At 30.8% G+C, this 27,105-nt stretch overlaps 1 protein-coding gene across 1 annotated transcript; it reads left to right on the top strand.

The window, feature by feature from the left end:
- Positions 1–3,390: 3,390 nt before the first annotated feature.
- LOC110993311 (spondin-2) lies at positions 3,391–27,105 on the top strand. Its single transcript, XM_022259520.2, has 8 exons — positions 3,391–3,549; positions 12,839–13,086; positions 19,945–20,144; positions 22,020–22,124; positions 22,739–22,918; positions 23,582–23,799; positions 24,344–24,525; positions 25,066–27,105. The coding sequence occupies exons 2-8, from the start codon at positions 12,891–12,893 to the stop codon at positions 25,275–25,277; spliced, it is 1,293 nt and encodes a 430-aa protein (XP_022115212.1). The 5' UTR covers positions 3,391–3,549; positions 12,839–12,890; the 3' UTR covers positions 25,278–27,105.

Consider the following 27,105-nt stretch of genomic DNA (forward strand, 5'->3'; position numbering starts at 1 on the left):
CATTACGATCTAGCCTAACTTAAGACTAACAAGTAATAAGTAATTTAAGTAGTTTAGTATATGTAAGGGTATAAAAAATATTGAATTGTTTCAAAGAATATAATCCGGGAAAACCTTATAAAAGCAACGTATTCGAAAACAATAGATGAATGGTTCACCTACGTAGAGGCACGCTTGAATAACTCGACCTGTATTGTGTAGGCAATTGAAAATCATTAGTTGTATTCAAAGTTTCAATATGAAAACAATTCATACGCAACGTTGGCATGAAAAACCATTTTGTATTTAATACACCATTTCTAATTATCTCTAATAATATACTTTGAATGATTGTAATTAGTCGTCCTTCGAAACCCAATTTATTGTTCAATGTCGTCCAAGTGTCTGAAATTCATACATATTAATAGAAGCCACCAACGTGACATGAGTTTTTATTACTCACATAAAACAGCTAGCCACAATGAAAATGAAATGGCCCGTGTAATGTTCAATCTTTACGTCTTTTTTCATAGTACTTATAATTCGACAAGCTCTCAGCGTCTGCGGAAATTTTATATTTAAACAGAGCTTTTGTTTCCTTCGAGCTCTTGATTTCTGTAGACTTATTTATTAGGATGTAACTGTTAATAATTATACAGTGCCAACCTCACATTGCTTTTGTTAATTAATTTCATTATATACCTGTGGTTCGTAAATTTTCAGGTTTAAGATATGCCGGTTCTCTAACAAAACAAATCTCCGGAATAAAATAATTGTGCAAATATAAAAATCAATCCATTGGTGGCTTTTGAATTTCAGGGTTAATTCGCCTTTTTGAACAACTAGGCTTTCTGCTACCTCATAGTACCAGGCGATTTGTACAAGACAACTTTCTCTTAACTTAGAAATTACTATCTATCCTTAACTAATAAGTACATATTTTAAATTTTACCTAATTGCATATCCAACATATAATAGTGTCCAACAACATTAGTTTACTTACAGTCTCTATTAACACTCTGTTATTCATATAAAGTTATATAAATAGGTATAAGTGAGGACGTGATTTTACGTATTTTAATGATTGATTTTAAATTTTCTAAACCTAAACAATTGTTTTTTACATTCCCAACTCAACACGTCATATATGTTAAATATTAATTCATTAAGGCAAACAACTATTAAATGTGTTTATAATAAAATATTATCATTAGACCATTAAATTTTGAAAGGTTCAATAACAATGTAAATATGTTATATTCATGAATATAATTCAACACAATATATTGAATTGAGTGTGGCCATAAATCAATAGCCTTATAGCACCTCAGGGAGTACTCCTTGGTCAAGATTGGAGTGTATTGTTTATACGAGACAATGGATATTAATATTACGTTGACTGAAACACTGAGAGACTTGATTAAATTATTAAATTTTTCATCAGTGTGTTTCTCAACCATGATGTTTAGGATTCGATCCTTGGAACGATCAATGGATTTTATGCACAAGTAACCCATGTTCGTGAGGTTAAGGTGGTAAACAGTAAGTCAAACTCCAAAGATCAAGAAACTAAAATTGGGGTAAAATATTGTATGTATATAGAATAAAAATCATTATGAGAATCATAATGATTTTAGATTCAATCATAAGGATAGTAGAACTTTCCCCTGCTTTTAAAATAAATAAAAGTTCCAAATTCAAAACTATACAACTAACAAACTACATTATACAATATCCTTGTTTAGTTTGAATAAAAACTACATTATTTGTTTATAACTAAAACATCCGTTGACTGCGTATTATTGAAATTTAAATTCGTCCTGTGAAGTGAGAATAATTTTTCTACAAAACTAGTATAAAGAATATAGACAGATAAAGCTGTAGCATATAAAATTTTATGCGTTCGATTATCGCCGATTCAGGAGGTAACTGGATGAAAGGGCCAAACTACATACAATTTATTTTCCTGTATTTTGTGAACACAACATTTACCATTTAATATAGCCTTTACGAAACATTGACTTTAACATGGGGTATTTTAAAACGTAAATTAAGGCGTCGTGCATGAAAAAAGACGTTTTAAAATATGCAAATTGGCAATCAGTGATTTAAAAGCAATTGTGATTAAGTGGACAGAAAGGTGAAATAGAATCTAATATGACCATACACATTCCGAGAAACTAAAGAAATATTATATAATATTTCTATATCTATATAATATAAATATTTTTTTGTATCTTAACTATATTAAAATACATTTATAATTTTTTAAAAGTTTTTATTACGTTATCGATGTAGTTACAACGTTTTTTTCGTTGTTATATCTAACAATTATAATTTTAAATTTGTTCGGGCTAAATTGGCGTTAGATATGTTAATGTAATTTAGCCCGTATGTATGAATGTTTTATTTACTCATAATATGCTCTCTCGCTATGGGACATATTTGTGACTTTATGTAACTGGAAAGAAATAAAAAGTTTTATTTTTCTCGTGGCTCTACACAAGGGCCATGTCTACCAATGACTTCCCATTTGAGCTATAAATAAAGGTTATAATGATCTCTTGTTACAAAACCTCAAATATAATATCAACCATTAGCAACATCAACATTCACATTGCCTTTGTATTTAAATCTAGTTTTTAAATTTGTAAAACTTGAATCGTTTTAATTCCTTGACTTTTTATCGAAGCTGCGAAGATTCGCACCTTATTCCATTGTATGAATTCTTGACCGTGAAACAACTTTGTCGTTGGGAGCTTAGAGCTTTTTTGAAAGATGTTTGTCTCAAACGGATGTAATTGTGTTCAATTGGTACTTTGTGATAAACGATTTTACTGAAGTGGAAAAGCATTTTGTAAATGCGTAAAAGCGTTGAACCCGTAAATTTATTAGATACTTAGAATAATTACAATAAGTTTAAGTTTTTTTTGTGTTATAAAGTGTTTATATTTAGTTATTAGACCAGTGTTTTTCATACTGGCCTGTAAATAATTTCTTCCTTATGTAATTATCGTTGAAGTAATTATTAGTTCCATGATTGAAAACTTAGAAACAAAAATGAAAATTTTGTTTTTATGTAGAAACAAAAACATAATATAACAAGTATCTACATGTAAGCATTTAAATGTAAAACAAATGAAGTTGCTTATTTTTAGGAAGGCAAAATGTATACGCAACAGCTTTATCTTAAACAAGATAAACAAAAGTGACAGAACTTCAGCCAAGAAAACGCTAACGGCGGCTGTCACTCGAAACTACGAAAAAGCTCACGCACAGCTTCTCTTATCCTATTACACGTACACGTAGACCACAATAAACATCTAATTCTTTCCTGCGCACCTCTGCACCCTCTTTCATCCTTTTCCATCAGATAAACCCATCTCGCTCTTGCCCGGTATAGGTCGGAGCACTTTCAGCTCCCTAGTTTCGTCCGTGGGCTCGTTAGTTCTGGACGTGAGTTCTGCTCGTCTCGCTATTTACCGGGTTGTACTGAAAAATTCGAAAGCTCCACGTATTGGACTATGCGTTAAATGTGTGTTACGCGGACTGTGCTTAAAATATTAATAGGTGAGTATTTTACTACGAGCCTTGTGAATACTGAAATGTTTTAGTTAATTCAGGAATTGCCATATATTTTATTTATCCTAACAAAAATACAAACATGTTTTAGATGATCATGTTTATTTAATGTAATCATCATTTATAGAAGAGAAAAGCGAATAGCTAGCTTCTATTTTAACATCATTTGATTTTCTTTAATAATTTTTTATTTCTAATTGAAATCTTTCTTTATTTCTTAGTAATTTATTCAGTAGTCATTGTAGTGTAATAATTTGAATTTGAATTTTTCTCTTTTTTCAAGATATTCGTAAAGAATTTGTAATACAATAATAAAAATAACATTTATAATGTAATAAGACACATTTAATTAAAATAATTGAAGATGAAATTTAGGTTTAACTAGTTATAACTCCAGAGGCTCCAAAATACTATTAATTAAATTGAGTAGATATGTATTTATGTAAATTAGACAGACAGTGCATGTAATTCTTAATGTAATCTCTCATTAAATAGGGAGTTTCAAATTTTCGCTATATCAATTTTTATATGTCATATTCAGCATTATTAGAATTTTAATATATTATGTATACACCTAAATAAGTTTAAAGGACCGATCTTAAGCTTAAAGAAACAATGAATTATATAGATACATTCATATGCTAAGGTATGCTAAGGGACCGGCCACACAGAATAAGGCTGGCAACGCACTTGTGAGCCTTCTATTAATGTGTGTCCATGGATGGTCCATATCACTTAACATCAGATAAGTATCGTGCCCATTTGGCGCCTATAATATTAAAACAAATCCACTTTATAATTATTGTTAGTTCAAACTACCAGTTAATACCACAGAATTAAATGTATTTCAGTATAGTTTAAAAAATTAACGATCCATATTGACAACGTCGATAAAATACGAGTACATCATTGCGATAAATAATTTTACGATAATATTGTACCGTAATGTATAATATTTTCAATACTATTATATCAATATTTGACATGAACAATTATGCATTAACTTATGAAAATTAATACATTTTGATGTTTTAAATAATTGCTGCTGTTAGTGTAAACACTTTATTTAAATTCATTTAGGAATCGTTTAATGATGTTTGTATATTGACTGAGTAATTATTATTATTTACATTGTAATTTGTTCTTTGTGACGCACATCTCTATGGTTTGTGAATTTATGATTGTTTTAGATGGCACAAAACTACAACACTTAAAACTCAATGATAAGAGATATTTGTCTTTTATAAATAAATTAATATTTCTGTTTTACATAAATTTACAATAATAGATATCAAAAAAGATAACTGCACATTGAATTAAAACTTTAAATACGTCATACGCTAACACATATAAATAAATTTTAATGCAAAGCCTGCAATAGTCTGCTGAAAACCCTGTCTAGTAATATGCATGCAATGCAATATGCATTTGGAAAATTTTAAGCGGCTTTAAGTTGTAGATAATAATTGTTTTGGTTCTTACCATGAATATCTAGTTTGTTAACATACTTTAATTGAACTGCTGATGCACTGTTTGTTTTGGAGAATACTCCGCTGTATTAGCGGAGAATTAAGTGCTTGTCGCCCGTAACACTTTCTACTGAACCCGGGAAACTTCCCGGGTATACCTTCGGGATCCCTTTGTAACGAAGTGATATATATTCAGTTATAAGATGAACATTTTCTAAATATAAATGTAGTTTAAGGTTTGTATACATGTAATCTAAATTTTGACTATTTAATTAAGTTTGAAGCAATTATTTTTTCTGTTAACAATTGATTTTCCCTGCATTACCTTAAACATCAGGTTACATAAATCGAATAAAAATAATATAAAATGAACAGCGGGTGGCCTCATCGTTAACAAGCGATTTCTTCCCGGCTACTCTAGTTAGGAAAAATACATTCTAAAGGTAAAATGCGTAACTAAATTAATAATAAAATGCAGTACAATACTAGAATTATACAATACTAAATCTAAATCTAAAAACATTCAAAAGTAAAAGCTTATATCAAGGTTAACGAATTAGAGTTAAAATTTATAAGTTGCTAAGGCGAAAAGAAAATGTTCCAAAAGTAGACTCTTACATGAATTTATAGATTAACCTGGTCTGATTTCAAGAGGTAAAGAGTTCCAAAGCTCCTTTACAGAGCAATGATAGAATTGAGTTTCATGAGTAGGAGTAACGAGAATACTTAAATGATTATCATGGTAACACTATACAAAACTACCCCTAGAAAGACATACAGTAATCATTAAATTATCGGGGGTTTTAGGATCGAAAATAACATTATAGAGAAGTATTTTCAGCAATAGAATCTCTAATCATTAGAGCTTACTATGAGATTTAAAGATTTAAAGACAAATTAACAAATCAAAATATGAATTTGATACATATAATATAGTACTTAGAATCTGTACTGTCATGATTACATCACTGGAATGATTATGATTCGTATGTAGTGTTAACAATCTATAAAACAGACGGTGACCCATCAGAGGTATGATATTCAATGTAGGAAGCATTTTTCTTTGCCTAAAGAAGGCAGCAAGGGAGGAGAATAAGGATACTAATTAGCAGAAAATTACGAAATTGTATAAAGCTTTTATACTATTGTAGTTAAGTGGAAGTAAACTTTGAAATCTATATCCTAGACAAGTCTGTACGGAAAGCATATTTTATCGCTATCCCCAAGAATTTTTATCAAGCAGATATTAAACTATTACAGAAAGGCGTTGAAAATACAAACATTTCCGGCAAAGAATTTTTTTCAATTGTACAAAAAATTCCACGTTTGCCTCCATTAGCAGCCGACGCACACAATGATTTAGCATTCCCCCAAGAATTATTGTGATCATAATTTTTGCAGTCAACTTTTAACTTTATTGTTATTGCTTTCGAACTTTTTGCCTTGCGTATACCATGTGTTGGTTTGTAGTAAAATTATTTTAAAATACCATAATATTTTTTGTGGCAGTTGTAAGTGAATTTTAAAATTTCGTATTTAAAACCACTGCTTCTGCAGGTATGGTATGGATACTAAATAATATATTTGTGTTGTGTGTGTTGAGAAAGCAATAAATAATCATAAAATATATTATGCATAAATTATGTTCATGAGACATTAGTCACTAAATTCATTAAATCCATCTTGGTTTTATTAAATTGAACATCATATGAATATAATATAATAATAGCATATGAACTAAAAATCTTAACATGAAAACAAATTATTAAGGTTATATAAATGTAATATAAATTCAATAAAATTCCATCAGGTGTGAATCATAAAATGTATGTACGCGTGATCTAAAAATAAAGAATAATTCTTTATATAAACATCACGATTCTTAAGTAAATAAAATCGTCTATGTATGCACATCACGATCGAGTGCCGTAAAGCGCTAGTGAAATTGAAAGTGACTTCCCTTGTAAAGTGTAACGACTGAAGCGCTGAAATATCAATTTATTCCGATTTCATTCGTATCCTACGAGCGTGTTAGCGTTGACAGGTGTGTTGAAAATATTAAAAATAGTTCACAATTTTGTTAAGGAAATATCTTATTTGCTTCCAAGCTTTTAAGTGTTAAGAGCTGTGATACTAAAATAGATTTGGTTATTAGGCCTTCTAAGAACATTTTTCTGCATATTTTAAACGTATCAGACTATGTATTTCTACTTTAGGGCTTGCAGGGTAAATAAACGGCAGAACTCTGTACTTAAACAATACTTACGAATGTTGGAACAAACAAAGTGTCTCTATTAGATGCTCTATTTAGTTTTAAAATACAGAAGACTGAGCAATCTATGATATAAACGTGAATATGAAAATGTACACCGTAATTTTATGTACCGAAATATCTTATACTTAAAATAATTATAGCATCAGCGGGCTCGATTAATTAAGCTAAAAACATTTTCTTGTTCTGCGCTCGAATATTGTTGTTTTTTTAGATCAAAAGCAAGTTCAAGCTCATTATTGCGAGTTGTAAGGAACAAACATTTACATAAACTTTTAAATGATCAGTGAAATGTATGCAGTAGTATCACTGTCCCATATGTCATGCCATGCCATTAAGAAGAAATATTTTGAATGATCGAGTAAAATAGTTTAACGCTAGATTATCATATTAAGGGTCTGTTTCACAATGTCCGGATAAGTTCCAAATAAGCTATTTATTACTTACTGGTAAGATAAACACTATTTTTGCGTTTCACGGCTGTCAGATAGCGCTATTCGTCATGAAATGCGAAGTATCTTATTCGGAACTTTTATCTTTCGAATAATGTATGAGTTGCATAGCTGGTGAAACAGTCCCTTAGTAGATAAATATTTAAATGCTTCTTAGGATACTCATAATAACGTCTCTTGCATATTTATATATATATATGTCACTCTTGATTGCACTGCGAACTTTATGGTTATAAGGCCTACCCTAAATATTCAGATTTTTGTATCAAAAAACTAAATTTGAACTGTGTAAAACTGTTCGTATCTTTCACATAAACTTCGTAGTTCGACTACTATGACCCATTTAGAATCTATTTTCGAGTTATCGTAGATCTTGTGGCGGCTCACGGTGACGGTTTCGTTCAAATTTTCATTGAATGAATTTCTGTAGTTTTAATGTTGAACGCTATAATTCTACTACCTTAGCCATAATATTTTTATCTTATAGATTTGAAAAATTCATTACTAGTAACGATTATCTTATAATAGTAGCTATTATATTATTTATATTAAATTATGTCGCGATACATTACGATTGAGTGAATAATAATTGCAAAAGATGGATCACATGTTCGCAAGCATACCTTTAAGTTTGACGACACGACAAGCGTATGTATGTATATATATATGTATATTGATAAACCTAAAAATGACGTTGCATATGTATTGAAAAAAGTAGAGTACTGCGTACCAGCCGCAGGCATCGCACTCACCAATTACTTAAATTAGCCGTTAAGATAACCTTATGGTAAGGACCTGCTGAATAAGGATTCACGAACTCTATTTGCACCTTTTTAACCTTTAGAAGAAAAGTGTCAATAGTGCAATTAGACTTTTAACCTAACGAACTAAAGTATTGGGTATATATTTAAACGTAAAGGGGTATATGACATAATTCTCCAAGAAGAATTTCTGTATCCAACAATTACGTATTTCACTCAACAAAAAATATTTTGAATGAACTTTAAAATGTCCAGAAACAGCGACTCAAATTTTAAATCCCAATTAGAGCTTACAAAAACCCATACAAAACATGACAATGCATTCAGGATGAACAATTGATGACCAACCATCAAGTATGTATGTCGACTGATTAAATTTTTTGACATTCGCTAAAATTCTTTTTGTATATCAGTGAAATATTTTTACGTTTCTATGACCGATTTTGGACTTTGATACTACATAATAAGAAATAATGTTTTATTAAGAGTTTGGTCATTTACTTAAATATGTTAGAAAAACTTTAACGTAAATTAAGATATTCAATAATTATTAATTTCTAACTTTCTTTATATTGATATCGTAATGTATTTTTAATTTTATTGGTTTTATATCTAAGAAAAATACGGACATATCTTTAATTAAATACAGGAACAATCCTTATAATATAATTCGTGTGTCAAAAATGCATATCTAAACTAAAGATTGCCTAGGAAGTTTACCTTAAAGTTCAATTTAGTTACCCTTTTAAAACATTATAACTTTAGTTTAATCTGTTTTATAAGTTTTTAAAAATCAAAACTGCTTTAAAAATGTGTAAAGTTTTATAAGATTGTTAAGTACATTCTAGGAAATAATATACACTGGATATGTACCACTATACATTTTTGTGTACAAAATTCTATGATATCCTTAAAAATGTTTCTCGGTTAAACAACAAAATGTTGAACGATTTTCTACGGAATTTATGATATTAATTATGCGTCAATTTCATACTGATCTAACGAGCTATTAATTGCCATACATTTATAAAGTAAGTTTTTTTTATATATTAATAATTGTTATCATCTTAGTTTTAATCATTATAACCTTGTATAATGCTTAAAACTAAGTCTCTGTATGTGAGAGAAGAAAAATAAAGATTCTTATTATTATTAATAATGGTCAAGGTTCATCTCCGTTCGAGACATTCTCTGCATTAGCTCCAGAGTATTGCATAAAATTTTAAAGCACGCCACTTTGAGCAATATCATGAATTGTTAAAACTTCATTATACCGCTATCCTCACGAAACTTGCAAAGTTCAATATTGTTAATTGAATTGTTTAAAAGCTCAAGCTTTAGATAACTTAAGGTATTTGTTCTATTTTAAGTTTTTTATATTTATTAGATCTTGCTAATATATCTAGTGATCTGTTCTAATTGAGCTGGACATTTTTGTTTTTTTGGATGATGTTACGTCCACAGGGTGCCGTAATTTGTAATCGGTCCAGTAATTATTGAGTTGAGTTTACTCGGTAACAAAAATTAAAAAGGCACAGTTTTTTTTATTCAAATTCAAAAATTATTTACCCATATTGGTAATAACATTTACACTTATGAATGCAATATTTACTGCCAGTTCCCAAATCAAGGACATAAATGTTTTAAATAATTATAAAACATTTCTATACTTCTATATAGTGCACATTACATAGACGTAAATCCCACACTTTAGCGATTAAACTGGAAATAACAATGTAATCGAATCGCTTGTCCCGAGGGAATATTTAAAAACAAAGGGTTGGAAAATTCACTTCGTAAAATGAGGGGAAATGAAAGAAAATTAGCCGGTTCTTGGAAACTCTATAATATTGAAAAAAATTACTATTACGCGTTTTTCGAAACGAATATTAGATTTCATATTCTTCATTTTTTTAAGGGTTCTTTTTTCAATTAGTATTTATTGCCAACCAATTTAAGTTTTTCAATTATATATAATAATTAATATAGAAATATTATATAAATGCTATTAACTATTATAAATTCCAATTCGTATATAACTTACACTAATTTTCCTAGCTGATTAGTTGAGATGGGTTGAGACTGATGAGAAATATAAAATATTGCCAGATGAAGCCTGTGAAGTGAAGTGTTGTAAACATCTATTGAAAGAGGAAAATTAAGGGCGAACGGATGTATGAAGACCCGACATTTTCAAATTTAAAAGCATGAACGAAGTAGCATCCAAAATAGTTTGGTGTACCGAATAAAATATAAAACTGTGCGGCCGAATTTTTTAAATTAACTTTGAAACTGTATGACAGAATATTATTCATATATTTTTTTTCTATTGTTTTCATAGTCTTTAATTTATAAAACAGCTCTGGTAAATATAGGCGTCTATTTCAGTACGGGAAATTAAACACGCGCACTGTATTGATGTCAAAGCCCATATCCTGAGAAATACGAGTTCATTGAGATTAAAACCTAGATACGTCTTTGAAGTTATCTAGGACGTAGAACCTCATAGAACCCTTTGCGAGCGACTAATGACGCAACGTTTTATGACTGAATTTCCCTTTACTTTTAGTAATTACTTCGTATACACCGTTGTGTATGGAAAGTATTTGTACCTTAGTTGATTAGAAACGATGATAACTTGACTATTGTTAGCCTGAAAATGTAGACTAAACATATAATAGTCTGGTGTTATACAGTAACATATAAATAAAATATATTAAATAACATAAATAATTTGGGTATATATGGCAATATTGTCAGTGTTTCTAGGCTTAATGTTAGCTTGGCGTGGCCTTACAAATTAACCGTATGTTTGTATATAGTTAATAAAGAAACGATAATTGACTTTTCTAAACTATTTTTAATTTCGCCTAAAATTTTTATGTTTATTATTATTATTGTATAATTATTGGAAATACGAAAATAAGCCTCTTAGTTATACAAAAACTATTTGATAACCTCCAAACGTTTTCTCTATTGCATAGATAAAAGGTAATTGGCCGAATTTCGTTCTATTTCAGCACGCAAACTGATCCTTATAATTGTTCCTCTCCTCTTTTTAAATCGGAACCATTGAATTCTGCACGTAGCTCTATCTATAACTAAATGAGACAGCTGTCATATTTCTCATTGGTGGGCACGTGACCGGCTTAGAAAACGGGTAGAACAATGGAATGAGACTTGAAGGTGATTCGCTTAGACAGTCCTCTGCGTGCGAAAGCTTTCATTGAGAAAAATCGATTAATGAAAACAATCTTGTTATTAGTTCGAATAGGGGTCGAATTTTATTCCCTTAATGTATCTGCTTGAATTGCACAAAAATTAAGAAAAATACGTTCTATTTGAAAATGTTCTTATCGCGAAAACCGAGAACAATGTTCTTTTTGTAAAACTAATTACTGTAAAAGCCAACGCGAGGTTGGTGAACTTTTATTCGAATTTCAAAATTAATGTCAATTAATGTTACTACTTGTGACCTTTAATACTGTAATATGTACGTAGAAAAAAATTTGCTTTAGCTGTCTTTTTACTGAGACAGACACATTCTAAACTGTTATTTTTATTCTGTTATTTTAGGAGCTGTTTGTACTAAATATATTGCATAAATACATTTGAATGTCCCCCAATTCCCCAATGGGATAACATTTCGACATTTGTTTCATTAACCATTTTAAGGCAAGTAAATCTACACGCAGCATTGTTTTGACGGGAATCAAAGCTTATTTAAGGCCAATTGCGAGTTAAAGCAAGCTCTCATTAATACAGATATACTGCCTCCTCATTGGAATAACAATCCCAGTGTTTATTCAAACGGCATCACCTCAAAGGCACAAAAATAGCCAGGTCTTTAACCTTTACGTCACAGTATCAATTGCCTCAGATAAAGTAAATATTGGTGAAGATATATCAGGATTCCATGAATGAAGAGGCTATAATTGAACTGTCCATTCATTTAGATTGATCTGCCAAAATTACTTTGCGTTGGTGGCGGTGACTGTCTTGGCTTTCGGTAATAAAGGCAAAAAAGATGTTACTGATTTAGAATAAAATATATCAACACTATAAACAGTAATATGTAGACTTACTCCCGTGATGAACTAAACTACTAAACGAGGAGTCGCTAAAATAAAAAAAATATTAGCAAATAATAGAGGTCGTTGATAATTAATTACATCGAGTCGTCTAGGGTTTAACGGTGGAGTCGCCGAAACATCAAAAATAATTTTCGATAGTACAAAAATGTTCTAAATTTAAATTCAATATGTTTCCATTACGAATTGTTAAGACAAAAAATGTTTTAATTGACTTTTTCTTTTGTTCCAGTTCCGATGGGGGTCGAATTGTAACATCATGAACGCTTCCTAGTGTTGGGACAATGTTTATCGATAAAATGTGGTTAGTGTTGTTACTTCCCGCGCTAGCGGCGGCGCTGTCATCGACCGATTCCGATTCGTGTAACCCGGATAAGATGACAGTGTATAAGATGGTGTTACACACTTATTGGACGAGAGAGAAATTTCCGAAACATTATCCGGACTGGCGACCACCTGCTCAATGGTCACGTGTTTATGGTAAGTTTTAGTGTACAAAAAAGTATTGGTTTTTATGTGTGCAGTAATCGTGGCACATTTCTTTGTTTTTGACTATTTTATCTTGATATTCAATTAGCATTTAAAAATGATTTTAAATTTTTAGTACCATATCTTCCGTTCATACATTGGCCGTTTTGGCTCGTAGGATCAAATCAAATTAAATCAAATCAAAATTCGTTTATTCAGTATAGATGCATCTTAGGGCATGCTTATGAATGTCAAAAATGTTTAGAAAATTTGCGAAAGAGCAAGACTACGTCATTCGTTCGATTGTTTTTGTTCAGTCATATGGAAAGAGAACAATGACAAAATCACTAAGATGTATCACTTCTTAAGAAGTGTACATCTTAGTGATTTGTAAGTAAATTTAAATGTGATTTAAATTTTAAATTTAAAATAAAATATGTCACCAACCTAATTCAACAGGTGTCCAGCTTTAAAATACTTAATTTATTTTATTTAATAAATCTCAATTCAGCAACTGTGAGATGTAAAGAAACTTAGACTGAATAGTTAAAGTGTAAATATTAATTAAAAGTATCATTGTACTGAAATATAAATTCGCTCATCCAGTTATGAAAGGTACTTCAAACTTTTACTTTGATGGATAAATTTTTAATTGTAAATGAAATTATGAGGGTGAAAACTATTTTCAGAAAATACTGTTCTATTTTTGAATTAGTTGTGAAAGTATCTCCAAGCTCGACGATGGTAAAATTAGCTTCATTTTAAATTTGCGCTCATTTTTAGTAGAACGCGTCATTTACAATTTTGCTATTTAATATTTTTATTATTTACGTATAAGGCAGTGAAGAACTAGTTTATGTTTAAAACAGTAATAGGTAAGTTTATATATATAATATTTTTATTACAGTATACCTATTATATGTGTTTCTGTAAGTAAATTTATCTGTGGAATTTAAAATAAATAAATTAATAAATATAGTAAAGTAAATAATAAATAAATTTTAAAATAATAATATAGTTTGTTAAACCGCATTATTTATATTGTACTTACTCCGCTAGTCCATCCATCCAAAGTATTGATTACTTATTCTTCGCAATAAACCATATTTAAAATTGACCATGGGTTGGTACTTATTTCACTTTTTTTTTTAATAGAACAGGGGGCAAACGGGCAGAAGGCTCCCCTGATCTTAAGTGATACCACCGCCCATGGACACTCACAATGCCAGAGGGCTCGCGAGTGCGTTGCCGGCCTTTTAAGAATTGGTATTTCATTATTGTAACAAATCTTTTATTAGCAATGTGTCTGACCTCCCCTATTCTAAACAAGAGAACTCGTGCAATATAATAAAAGACACTATAAATTACTTCTGCCCATCTATTAACGTCATAGTAACTTAATAAAGAAACTTATTGCCTATTTCGAGTCCAACCTTTAACAATCCCGTTGCATTCATCCGACCTAGGATTGGCTGAGAGCCAGGGCTGGTCACTAAAATAGACACTTATCGATAGTGACAGGAAACAAGATCACAACGCAACACTATTGTGTTTCGGGAAGTACGGAAGGTATTTGGAAGGGAACGTATTAGGAAATTATTCGAACAGTGTGCGTTATGCTTCGTAAGTTCAAATAGGGCATTTAGAGTGAATTTCAATAAAACACTTCCACAGGAATCACACTTATAATTGGTGATAACAATTTAAAACCCGTTCAGTAGATTTTACGTCACTTTTATACAGATACGCGACCTGAGGAGTTCATTTATTTAAGGGTATTTATTATATACCAATATACCATTTAAGTTAATAACAGTGTAAAAAGAATAAAAAATATTTTTTACGTTATAACCGTCACAATTATTAAAATTGTAACTATGACATCCATTATCAGGATATTGATCTTTTCCACCTCAAATAGAAAGATGTCAAGAAGTACTTGCAGAAGCGAGAAGAATCTGATTTTGTTTAAGTAGTAGTTTTAAATTCTAAGTATTATTTGTTATTTTTAAATGTTAAATATCAGTTTACTTTAGTTTTTATATTTTTAAATGTATGTCTGTCTATTAATGCACTTGCTTGTTTTCTGTTTTATATACATATATAGTTTATGTATGTAATCTGTTTTGGCTTTCTGTATTTTCTTAGTGTTTTGTCTTATAATATTCATAAGTAAAAGCTGTTAGATAAATATATAATAAAATAAACAACGTACATTAGTTTTTATTATCTGAAAAACAAATAGATGAAACCTAAACATGCTTTAGATTTCATTATATACTGTGCCGATAGTGCGCTATAAAAATATAATTTAGAAATGAAATATCATACATATATGTTCTGTATAAAACGCCGTTTTGTATAGAGAGAATTTACTTGTCTGTACTCCAACTATCCCAAAAACTTTTTCGGCTAAAATAACTTTAGCTGTAAGTTGCTAAGTTAAGTTTATGTTTGGAGGCTTCTCTCTCGTTTTATCTTTTGGCTATGGCAAATACAAAACTATAAACGTACTAAGCAAAGTTTATATTTTTGAAAGTGGGAGAACCAGATATTAATTCTATCTATTAGGGTCTTCCATCTTACGGCGTCTAAAATAGAAATCGTACTAACGATGTGCCAAACGTCCTAAATAATTAAAAATATAGTTTTTTGTTTTTTAGACCGATTAGTAATTGTATATTATTATTAAACGTCGTGAACGATTTCGTCCATTTAAAACTGACATATGATTTATTAAATCACAGATAATTGTAAATCTTCATGACTTATATTTCAAGGGTATTAACACTTCAACTTTCGAACTGGAAAGCCAACAGTTTTATTTGGATATAAACTGTACATCTTAAGAGATTACCCATTGTTTATCGACGCCTACACGGACGTAAATTGGTCGTGTTTCGTCATTCGATCCGTTTTCGAGGGAACTGCAAATTGAAGGGATTATTAAGGGGGTAATTTGGGCGACACAAGATATTTTGATGAGGTGTCTGGTCGTACGAATATTTCTAATGATGTGAGCAATTTATTACGTTTATCTTATTTTAATTCGTCATTAAATATTTATTATTTACTATGTTATGGAATATTTTATTAATGTAACACATTATTGTGTGACACAGTCCCTAGTGTACATACATATATTTGAAAATGTAAAGGTAGAAAACATTAAAATTTTGTATGAAGACACAGACTTACAGTTCGATAATACTATAGTTTAAAAAACACACAATTGTAAACCTATTCCTTCGCTTTAAAAATTCTAGGCTTTGGCGATAGCAAACAAAAGTTTTATTTGTGTATTCATTGCTTTATAACTTGACAATAACTAGAGATTACAATATTTAAAGTGTTAACACTTAAATTTATCGAAGCGCCACCAAGCTGCTCCAAAATTACATAACGGAACGTGTCATAGTTACGAGGACTCCATCGATTATTCACTCAGTTGGCAACGATTCAATTGTGACTCGATTATCGCATCGCGTTCAATACCTGAGAAGTTCGTGGAAGTATGCTCTTAACACGGCTTAATTTAGACTAATGGTGCCCTATACTGTCACGATTCCTTTTTATCTGAATTATTTTTACTGGAACACCTCTATATTTCAAGTACTTTAGCTTTACTTATGTTTGATATAAAAAATTATATCTGAAAGTTAAGTTTAAAATCCATGAGATGTTGACAATGTTGATACTTGGGTTTATAATATAAATTATTAAAAATATTTTTAAAGAGTGTACCAATTCTTAAAAGGCCGGCAACGCACTCGCGAGCCCACTGGCATTGAGAGTGTCCATGGGCGGCGGTATCACTTAACATCAGGTAAACCTCCTGCCCGGTTGCCCCCTGTTCTATAAAAAAATACAAATTGTTTAATATAGATAATGTCACACATGAACTCTTTTCTAATTTTTCCCAGACATTAAACGTTCCATATTCTGTTGACATAAATTCAACAAGGAAAAACAATTGTTCAGCAAGAACAATTCAGATCTAGAAGAGCAAAAACTACAGAATTTAATGCTATCATTAAATAGATTCAGCTATTTTTCTCAGCGAAAAGAAATTAGGAAAAGAGCTTCGGCTTGGCAAAACAAGCCCATTAGTTCTAGGTACGTGTTCTTAATCACTTTAGTTCTATAGAGCCTTTTGAAATGGTTGTAATTAGAATATAAGACAAAAATAAGTTGTTATTAAATTTATCACAGTAAAGAACTTATTCGATCTCAGTCGATCTCGAAAAAATAATTATAATGAGCGGTGCGTAACGACATTATAAATGTAGATAACGAAGTATTTTGAGATTATTAGTTTTTAGAGTAGTGCATGTATTCTCAGATTTGTAACGAAGCCAACTGGCAACTCGCAAGTTCATCAACTCATGACTCATGCGTAATGTAAACAATGATTGCAATTTACTACGATATTGGTTTTAATAATGATTAATTGAAGCAAAATATACAAGTCAGAGCTTATTATAGCTCGAAGCGGAGACAAAAAGACACGTTGATATCTCTTTTATTATTGAGTCAGTTAATTAAAGAGCATAGAGGACGTTTGAAAATTAATTAGACTAGAGTTTTTTATACTAATGTGTGTGCTTACTACATATACTGAAAGACTTAACAAATTTGCCAAATAACCTCTTAATTAATATAAAAACATGATATGGGAGTAATTTCGGTGAAGCCAAACAAAATACATAAAATCACTACGACGGTCGCACAGGCACTGTGCTCTAGTAATTTACACCCATGACTGGGAGCGAATTTTACCAGTCTTTTAAAGTACTAACTAGGATCACGCCTGTTGCAAAGAGGTTTTGTCTCAGTGCAACGGGTCAGAGATAAAAGAGTAAAACCTTAACGCTATATATCATATGTCATTGCAGTTTTATCCGCAGTTTGTTGCGTAAAGGTACTAGTATTATAGATTTTGGAAAACATCCATACTAGTGTGTTACTTACATTGTATTCTTTGGAGTAATAAATTATATTTTTTTTGTTCAGATCGGTTCCATCGTTTCTATTTAAATATAATCTAAGTAAATTATAATGAGGTACATAATTTATTTTTATTCAAATTTGCAGTGTTTAACAATTCTAGTAAACATAATTTGAGACCCTTTACAAAGGAGAATTTCCCAAGCGAATGTAGAACTATTTGAAAGGTATAATTTTACAATTATAAATGTATACTCGTTAAAGGTGCAGATACTTCAGCTATTGTTTTATAAGGTAGGTATATACTGGAACCTATTATATTATATTGTCGTAAAGCACTTAAAACGTCGAGTTATGTAAATCTGCATCAAATTAGCGCTAAATAATTTTCTTTTAATAAAAATGATCGAAAAATTTCGTATTATCAAATCGATCTAACTAATAGCTGCGTGTATCATTTTATTTAAAGTTTGACTTTTACGGATTTGATTTTTTTTTATTTGAAGATAGTTTAAACATGACAAAATGTCAAATATATATGTTTTGATGTTTTACATATGTAAGTCACATATAACGATGACGTATCGTCTAGATTAATCTTAACCCTTGAAGAGTAATTTATCAATAACGCATTACTGAAACAAATAATAATGCCGATTCCGTTAAAACGCTTTTAGAGTGCTTAAAACAAATTATTTTTACGACTTCATTGGATGTTGCTAAGTGCTTCCATGAAAATATAGTACGTATATAGGTCAAGCTAAATTTGGACGTGCTTTATTTTTATATGTATGTAAAACATACAACTATACAGTAGTATTCAAACCATCTATTTTTCATATATTCCTGGTTACTGCAAGCGTAATGCTAATTGTTTAGCGTAGGCAGGTTTTAATGGCTGATTACCGATTTGCCTTCAAAATCATCAGTGAACCACATGCCTTTTGATGGAGTTATATTTCAGCTATTAATACTCAAAATTCGTTCTACAAAAAATTGCGAAATAAAAACGCTTAATTTTGGTAACGTATCATATGATTTAAGTTTGAATTTAATTCCATTTTATTCATAGGTACAGTATCTGTTTCTTCACATTTTAAAATATGTTGTTATAGTTGACTACTTTTAATACCTGTTATATTTATTAAGTTGAAGCTAAAATAAAACGACGAGGTACTGATTGGTACGAAAAGTTTCGTCTAGGAAAAAAAATACACAAAATGCAGCCTTTTACAGCGTAGCTTAATGAACTTAAATTAAATCTTAGATGGACTGTGAAAGGCAAAAAAGGGTAACAAATTGCTTCGTAAACATAAAACTCATGAAAAAATATAAACGGTATTTGTTGAGATCGGAGGAAAGTTTTAATCCGTTCCGGTCCCTGATCTTTTTGCCCGGGTGTTGATCTCCAAACTTTTTATACTATCGGGTTATTTTTCTTTAACTTTGGAGATATTTCATTACTTTTAGAATATACTTTGTTTTTGTTTTTGGACTTTTATTAATTTTCGTACAATCTTTTGTATAAATTTTTGTTTGATGGAATTCAAAACATCTCTCGATTATTTTTGTTTTATTAAACATAATTTGAATATTTTTTAGGTAATACTTTCCTATCCTTGTGCTCTTAAATATAAAAGCTAAACTAACGAATGAGTTCAATGTTTTAATATAGATGTTAAAATTTTATTATTGTTTGAAAGACAGCAATAATATTACTAACAAACCGATTTTGTTTAATTTAACCTGCTCAAACTGTAAGTTTGTCATCTGAATACATTAAATATGTGTATTTGAATTTTCTGTCCATACAGTACATGAACGACAACTGCACCTGTATGTTTAAAGATACAGAAAACAAATGAAGGCGATTCGAGGGATAATAAAAATTTAATTAATTATTTGTATTATTTTTTTTTGTAGGGGTATCCCATAGCCGGTCATACGTCTTATTCCACTTGGGCAGACGGGTATCACCAGCCATAAAGCAGTTTGCTGAGACTGGCAGATTGGACAGTCTGGGATCTAGTCCTGGTACTCTGGACGTCTTCGGCGCACCGTCTATTGGACAGGGTGCGGGCCGGAGTGAGTCTGAGTTCTTCGTCGACGGTAATCATTCTCGGGTAAGAATAACATAATAATAATAATAATAGCCTTTATTCAGATAAATTTTACATTATATATTTTATATACATTTAAACAAATTTTCATTTTAATCTAATTCTGGTGCATCTGTGTAAGAATAACATACTTGTATCCTAATAATAATTATCTGTACAACCAACATAACAGTTATGAAGATAATTGTTTTATGTTAAAAAATGTGGGTTTACTACCTTTTTGATATTAGTCACTGATATAGATTTACGTGAGTAACACGCGGTTGATTCTTACTAGAAAACAGATACTAAAAACCATTAAAGGTTTAATATATTTATAATGGAACTATGAGTAGAGGTAACAATTAATAAAATAAATGTGCTTTAATTGGCGGCCTACATGCCTAGAACCATTATCCATGTCGTATTATCAACATCATTATTAACAACCAGCATTAATAAACCACACTACAGAACGCCCATAAATATATGTACAGATAATTAAAATGTGAATGAAATCGTATCATTTCCATGAAACTGATAACGATAAACGAACAACAATGAACAACTGATACTTCGCAATTAAATTCTCGTTACATAAAGCCATCGTACTGGTCGAAAATATCGTTTTTCGGCACTAATTAATGTTCCCGAATGCAAACAATAATTACACGTCAGTAAAAAAAACAGCACTCCATTGAAATGGAGCGGTAATAAAAGGGAAAATTTATCGCGATCGCAGCCATTTTATTGCCAGTTAAGACTAATTTTTGTTGTTTACTGTTTCGTTGCGTTTTTTTGCTCGAGTTCATTTGTCAACATGATGGTTGGAAAATTAACGATATCGCTGTTTTAAATGGCTTTTTTATAAAAAGATGATATATTTATTTAATGTTAAATGGTAAAACATTGACAGTTGACATTGAAATATATATTAGCAGACGAAGTTATGAAATAATCAAAATAACTAGCAGTACCACTAACACTAGGAAATAATTGGTAAAATAGATTATATATTTTATATCTATTGTTGGTACAGATTATATTACGTATCTAGAGTTATTGAACTTTTTAACAAAATTAGTGTTTCGTCCGTCTTTCTGTAAGTTTCAAGTTATGTCTAGACAAATTAGTTTTTTTTAAGTAGACTTATTTATTTAGTTTTCATAAATAACTTATAGTTATGTATGTTAGACAGTTATATATAATTTTAATACAGCCTTGTAATTATATAATGAAATTTAAGGAAAAAGACTCATTATCAATAAATCGGTTTGACCTTATTTTAAATATATTATGAATCATAAATTTCTTCAACCTTGAACGTTTCTGTCTCTTATAATGTAGTGTTTTTAAATGTTCATATCATGTTTGCACTCTACATATGAATGAGATTTTAAGGAGAAATGTACACTTGAAATACTGGTTCAACATCTAAGTATTAAAATATTTTTCTATCGAAGAAATTAAGAATGAACGAGGCGGCGCAAGTGGTTGAAATATCACTTCAAAGAGATGTCATTTCTGTCAAGAACATAAGCTGTAATAAAAACAAAATAAGCTTCGCCTTACTGAAGTATAATGAGAAAAGTGATTTAGCATTTCTATTCAACGGTCATAAAAAGTTTCTGATGAAACCGGAATGATTTAATGAAATTGTTTTTAAACTGAAGCAAATTATTTTTATAAGAAATCTTTCTAATATATCATACAGCAATTATGCCATTTGTATAGAAAGTAAGAAATTTTGTTTTTATTGAGGTTTTTACGACTCTTACTATCTTTTCGTTGAATACCTAATTTATTCCTCTATACATATATGTCGTCTTATTTTTAGTCGAAATATACGCATGAATTCTATAAGTAAAAAGTTGTATGTAATATATTTTCTTCATACAGGTATCAGTGATGGCCAGAATGATACCGTCCCCAGATTGGTTTATCGGTGTGGATAGTTTTGATCTGTGCGTCGACGGAAATTGGCTGGACAGCATTACAATTGAGGTATTATTTGAAGTAAATTGCACTATTTTAGATATAATAAATTACGGTTTGCTTTTCAAAATTAATCTTCCCTATACACATAAATCATAGACGATGTTTTACAAGTAACTTACCTTACTATGAAACGAGCCCTGTTTATCAAATTCCAAATACAAAAATGTGAATAGCGAATATTGACATATATAAAACAATACGTAGTTTATTAAATTTGTTTTTTTTTTATATCGTGTTAAGTGACCTGCCGCCTATGGACACTCTTAATGTCAGAAGGCTTGGTGTGATGCCGGGATTGTGAGAATTGGTACGCTCATTTCTTGAAAGACCTTAAGTAGAATTGTTTCAAAAATACTCCAGGCAGATGGTTCCACATATAGTAGTGTCGCGACGCAAAAATCAGCACTAAGTTGTAGAACGACCAACGTCGAGGTGATACAAGTATTTTTGGTGGTACTTACGAGGTGTTATTCTGCCTTGTCGTCAGACAATCTCAGCTAAATGTAAATGCAGTAAAATCTGCAAAGAAGACCTCTACGCAGCGTCTACCAAGCCGATAGTAACTAGTCGTTGACGATTCAACAATGATCTTAGAATAAACCTTTTTTCCTTTGGACTAGGTTGACCCACTGGACGCGGGCACAGACAACGGCTTCACATTCACAGCACCGAACTGGCCGACGGCACCGCAAGGTGTGGCCTATCGAATCACGTCCCGCTATCCCTCCCATCCCGCGGGATCATTCTTCTACCCGCATTTAAGAAGACTACCGCCTATAGCCACGTTTCAATTTATTAAAGTAAGTTTATTCATAGTTGCGTGTATATTACAATATAGATTCGTAAATACATAACTTAATTAAAAAAAATTAGTAAGTATTTGAGGACGGTGTCAATCTGTCTAACTTGTTTTTCATTGGCCCGAAACATTAATAATTTCGGGTTGTTAGTTAATTACCTGCTTGAACTAAAAATGGCTGAGGGCAGGACGCAGGCAGGTGGCTGTCCAATTAACATATAATAGTTGTTGAACTTCCGTTCTAAATAATTAGCAAGGTACATCACTCACATGAATTACATTTCCAGAATTTCTCATATCTTTTATGTATGTTTATTTCTAAAATTCATTTCATTAAGAACCTTCACGTGAATAGTAAGGGTAGTTTTTGAAATTTAAACGAGTCGCTCTGTTTAAAAGCTTAAATATATAATCACCTGGCTCTGAATAATTAAGATGCTTTACTTATGAAGGTATATCGTTTTAAACTATCTATAAAAGTAGGACACATTTAGTTAGTTATTTTGGAATGGATAAATAAAGACAAGGTCAAGATCGGACCATAAAAACCAGAGAGAGGGATGAAAAAAATCTAACACGTCACAACGTAACAGCATTATTGATAATACAATAAAATAAATTTAATTAATTTCCTTTTTAAATATGTATTTTTATTCTATCATAGCTGCGAGAATACGAACTCTCTGAAGTGTTCCACCGCGATAGTGATGACCGTAAATACGACGTTCTTCAATTGGATAAGCTAAGCCACAATAACATAGATGTGTTGGACGGCAATCGCGCTCTCTCTATAGCTGAAGAGGTAGAGAGAAATGAAGCACCCAGGATCTACTCTGAAGGTTCCATGACAACGCCAGATGGTGCATATTCATATTATTCAATGTAAGTTGGTTTTTTTCAAATTTAGAACAATATGATCATTTAATATGTGTCCGAAGACTGCTCTATAAAAAAAAGTGAATATTAAAGATGGAGTTTATTAGCATATTCTGCAGTTAATTAGCTTTTCAATCTGATATTTCGATGCAGACGATGATAAGAGACTTATTTGTCAAGTGATTTTAAATAGATAGCTTTAAAATCTTAAGTTTACAAAAGCGTTAGTTAAGTACTTTTAGTGGCTGTTCTGAAAATGTAACTGTGATTTAACTATACCATACGGTTCTTCGTTCGGCGTTTTTCATCATTACGAATTTAATAAAAATAGTTTTTCTTATATCTACATGACATAAATACAAGTCCATTAGCCAGTGTAGGTTTTCAAAGATATGAGTATAGTTAGTGCTTTCCATTCCAATTTTAAAATAACTTTTAAATTGAAGAGCCACAATTATAAAAGAGAACAAAAAGTGTGTGACAGTCGTAAAACGCTTCAAAATGCGTCATGTCGCACGTTCCAAATTTATTTTGTCTGTACGATTATTAGAATGAACAACACGTCCTCAACTGAGGAGCCAAGATCAGCAAATGAGGTGCCGACATCCGGGCCTACTGCCAGCGAGCGCTCAGCTTTACGCAGCTTAGCGAGGAGATATAGGGCACGCCGCCGCCGCAAGCTACGAGCTGATAATACAGATCCAGCAGAGAGGAGGAAGAGAAAAAGAGCTAGTAAGACGATTAATAGTATTTAATGCAAATTCTATACTCACCTTATATATGTGTGTGTCACGTGAATCTTTTACTAAGTGCTGAAATATCAAAATGTTATAAGATTGGTTTAATCGTGACGTTTAGAAGAATTGCTTTATAATAAAGATACTTCAAAATCAAGGCTTAAAAATAAATAAAATGTTTCAAATTCCAACTTTTCTTATTGAATTATAATACGATTATTTTAACTTGTTTAATCATAAAGAGTCAAAAGTCTGCCAAATAACTATGTTCCAACTAGCAAATTGAGTATGATATTATATTCTATTGATTTAAAGACTACAAAATAGATATAAATAATTGTATTATAACAATATTTGTGACAGTAATATTTCATGAGAAATTTAATTAGATAAACTCCCTCGAATATAATTAACCCAGCTGTGTCGAGAGATATAACATCTGTTTTGCCACTGCAATATACCTTATATATCTGTTTACTCTTCCCGAGCATAATTTTAATTCTAAGCACTTTAACATTAAGCTCCTTTTAATTAGGGTTGCTGGATTGTCGAGTGTCTGACTGGGGTCAGTGGAGTCCGTGCCGTAGTGACGGCGGCTGCGTCGGCTCGGCCCTACGTACCAGAAGAATAATAAGACGACAACGACCCGGTGGGAATCCTTGCCCGCCAACAACGCAATCCAGGTGGTGCGCAACCAACTGCACGGCGGCACACCCGCAGGAAGACTGGCGAAATAACCTTACGTAATTCCACACTGTTCCATTTTTAAATTTATATTTCAATCCTTTTTGTTCCTTTTTGTCAGTGGCCAGTTCTGTTTGCTTACTTTCTACCTGGGTTAGCATCTGTACTGTCCGTCCAAAGATAATTTTATTTGTATTCCAAATTTGAATTTGTTTTCCGGTGTGGAGTCGTGGAGTGTAAAAATATTAAAATCACTGTATAATAAATATAATAAGAGATGACTGTCGATGTTCTGTGTAGACTTTGTCGCTGTATCTATGAGAGCTTTTTTCTGTTACTTTCGTTTCATATGTTAATAAATAGGTTAAGTTGACATAATCATATTTATTATGTAAGAAATCCTCATGTTACCCACCACAGTCTTTCATAATTATTTTTTCATGAAATTTAAACTCTATATTGATAAATTGTACTATTTATATGGACTACTTAGATACTGTTTCGCTTGGTACAAATTACAATTACCTATAATCGTAAAATTATATAGCAAGTCTGTTTCCCTTAAGGCGCCCTGCACTAGATTTTATACCTAATAGTATTTATTACAAGCAGATGCGTTACTTTCAATTACCTATCCTAGACATTAGATGTTAAGTGTTGCTATATGAAAGAAAAAGAACCTCGTTTGCCTTTTCATAATTAGAAATAGCTAGGATCAGCGACGTCAATATTCCGCAAATGGTTAGTCAATTAGTATTTTGATAGTTGTCTTATAATAAAATACATATCGCTTATCTCCTTTGTGACAGTATTTCAATAAAATTGTAGGTATATGTGGGGATTTACTGGCAAATGTCAGAATAATTTGCAGCTTTTCGGTGAAATATGTCAAGTATTGCATAGTAAATATCCACATTTGCATTTTTATTTTCAGAAATAATCCGTCAAACTAAATGTACAATGAGTTAAACGGTTGGTTGAATTGTATGATATGCTTATATGACAGCGTAGTTAGGTGAACTAACCGTAGTTATTCTATCGCGTGCGCAATTAATGCTAGAAGGAAACATCACGAGATTACATGCATGTCTTACTTGGAACAAAAAATGTTATCAATGTAACAGATGCAGATATCTGATACCTATAAATCTTTGTACCTTGATTAAATAGTGCAAGAATAATGAAATGTGAAAAGATTTCAATGTAATTTGAACATAAATTAGGAACAAGGAACAAAAATTGGCAAATGCAAACATATTCATTTTTACATCAAAAAACTAAATAATAAACTGTGAAGTTAGGCGAAAGTAAACCGAATACAATGAATAATAAGCAGAACTTTTGAGTACTTTGTTAGTTTAACCCCTACATTAGCGTAAAATACTCCAAAGATGCAGCTTTTATTTTTAATACATTTAAATGTTAAGTAGATAAGTTTATATCTAGAGTAAGTTACAAATTACAAAGCCTTCTGTGAAATATATTTAGATTCTGAAAAGTGGTTGCAGTTTAAATAGAAAATGTTACATAGGCCTTTTGTCAAATAAATCAATAATTGAACTCATATAATCCGATCTTTATATTATTGTTTATATGTGAACGTAGCAACTAGTTCAAACACTTTGTTTGTTCCAAATGCAGCCTACTTCACTATGGTCAGCAGTTCTAGTGTTTATATTTCAAAAATACTATATTTATGCCAAAGAAAATTAGGACGTAGATCATCATCAGGTATAAAATTGATTTAGCATTTATTTAACTGATCGAATGTTTTACAAGTATCAAAAATTGTCTAGAGCCAAAAATTGTTAAAATAGAGTAATGTTTACTGAGTATGTGTATTTTTTACAATGTAAATTATTCTCATTTCGATAATAAAATATCATAAATG

The sequence above is a fragment of the Pieris rapae genome, chromosome 3 (assembly GCF_905147795.1).
Source record: "Pieris rapae chromosome 3, ilPieRapa1.1, whole genome shotgun sequence".
In the NCBI taxonomy this organism is placed as follows: domain Eukaryota; kingdom Metazoa; phylum Arthropoda; class Insecta; order Lepidoptera; family Pieridae; genus Pieris; species Pieris rapae.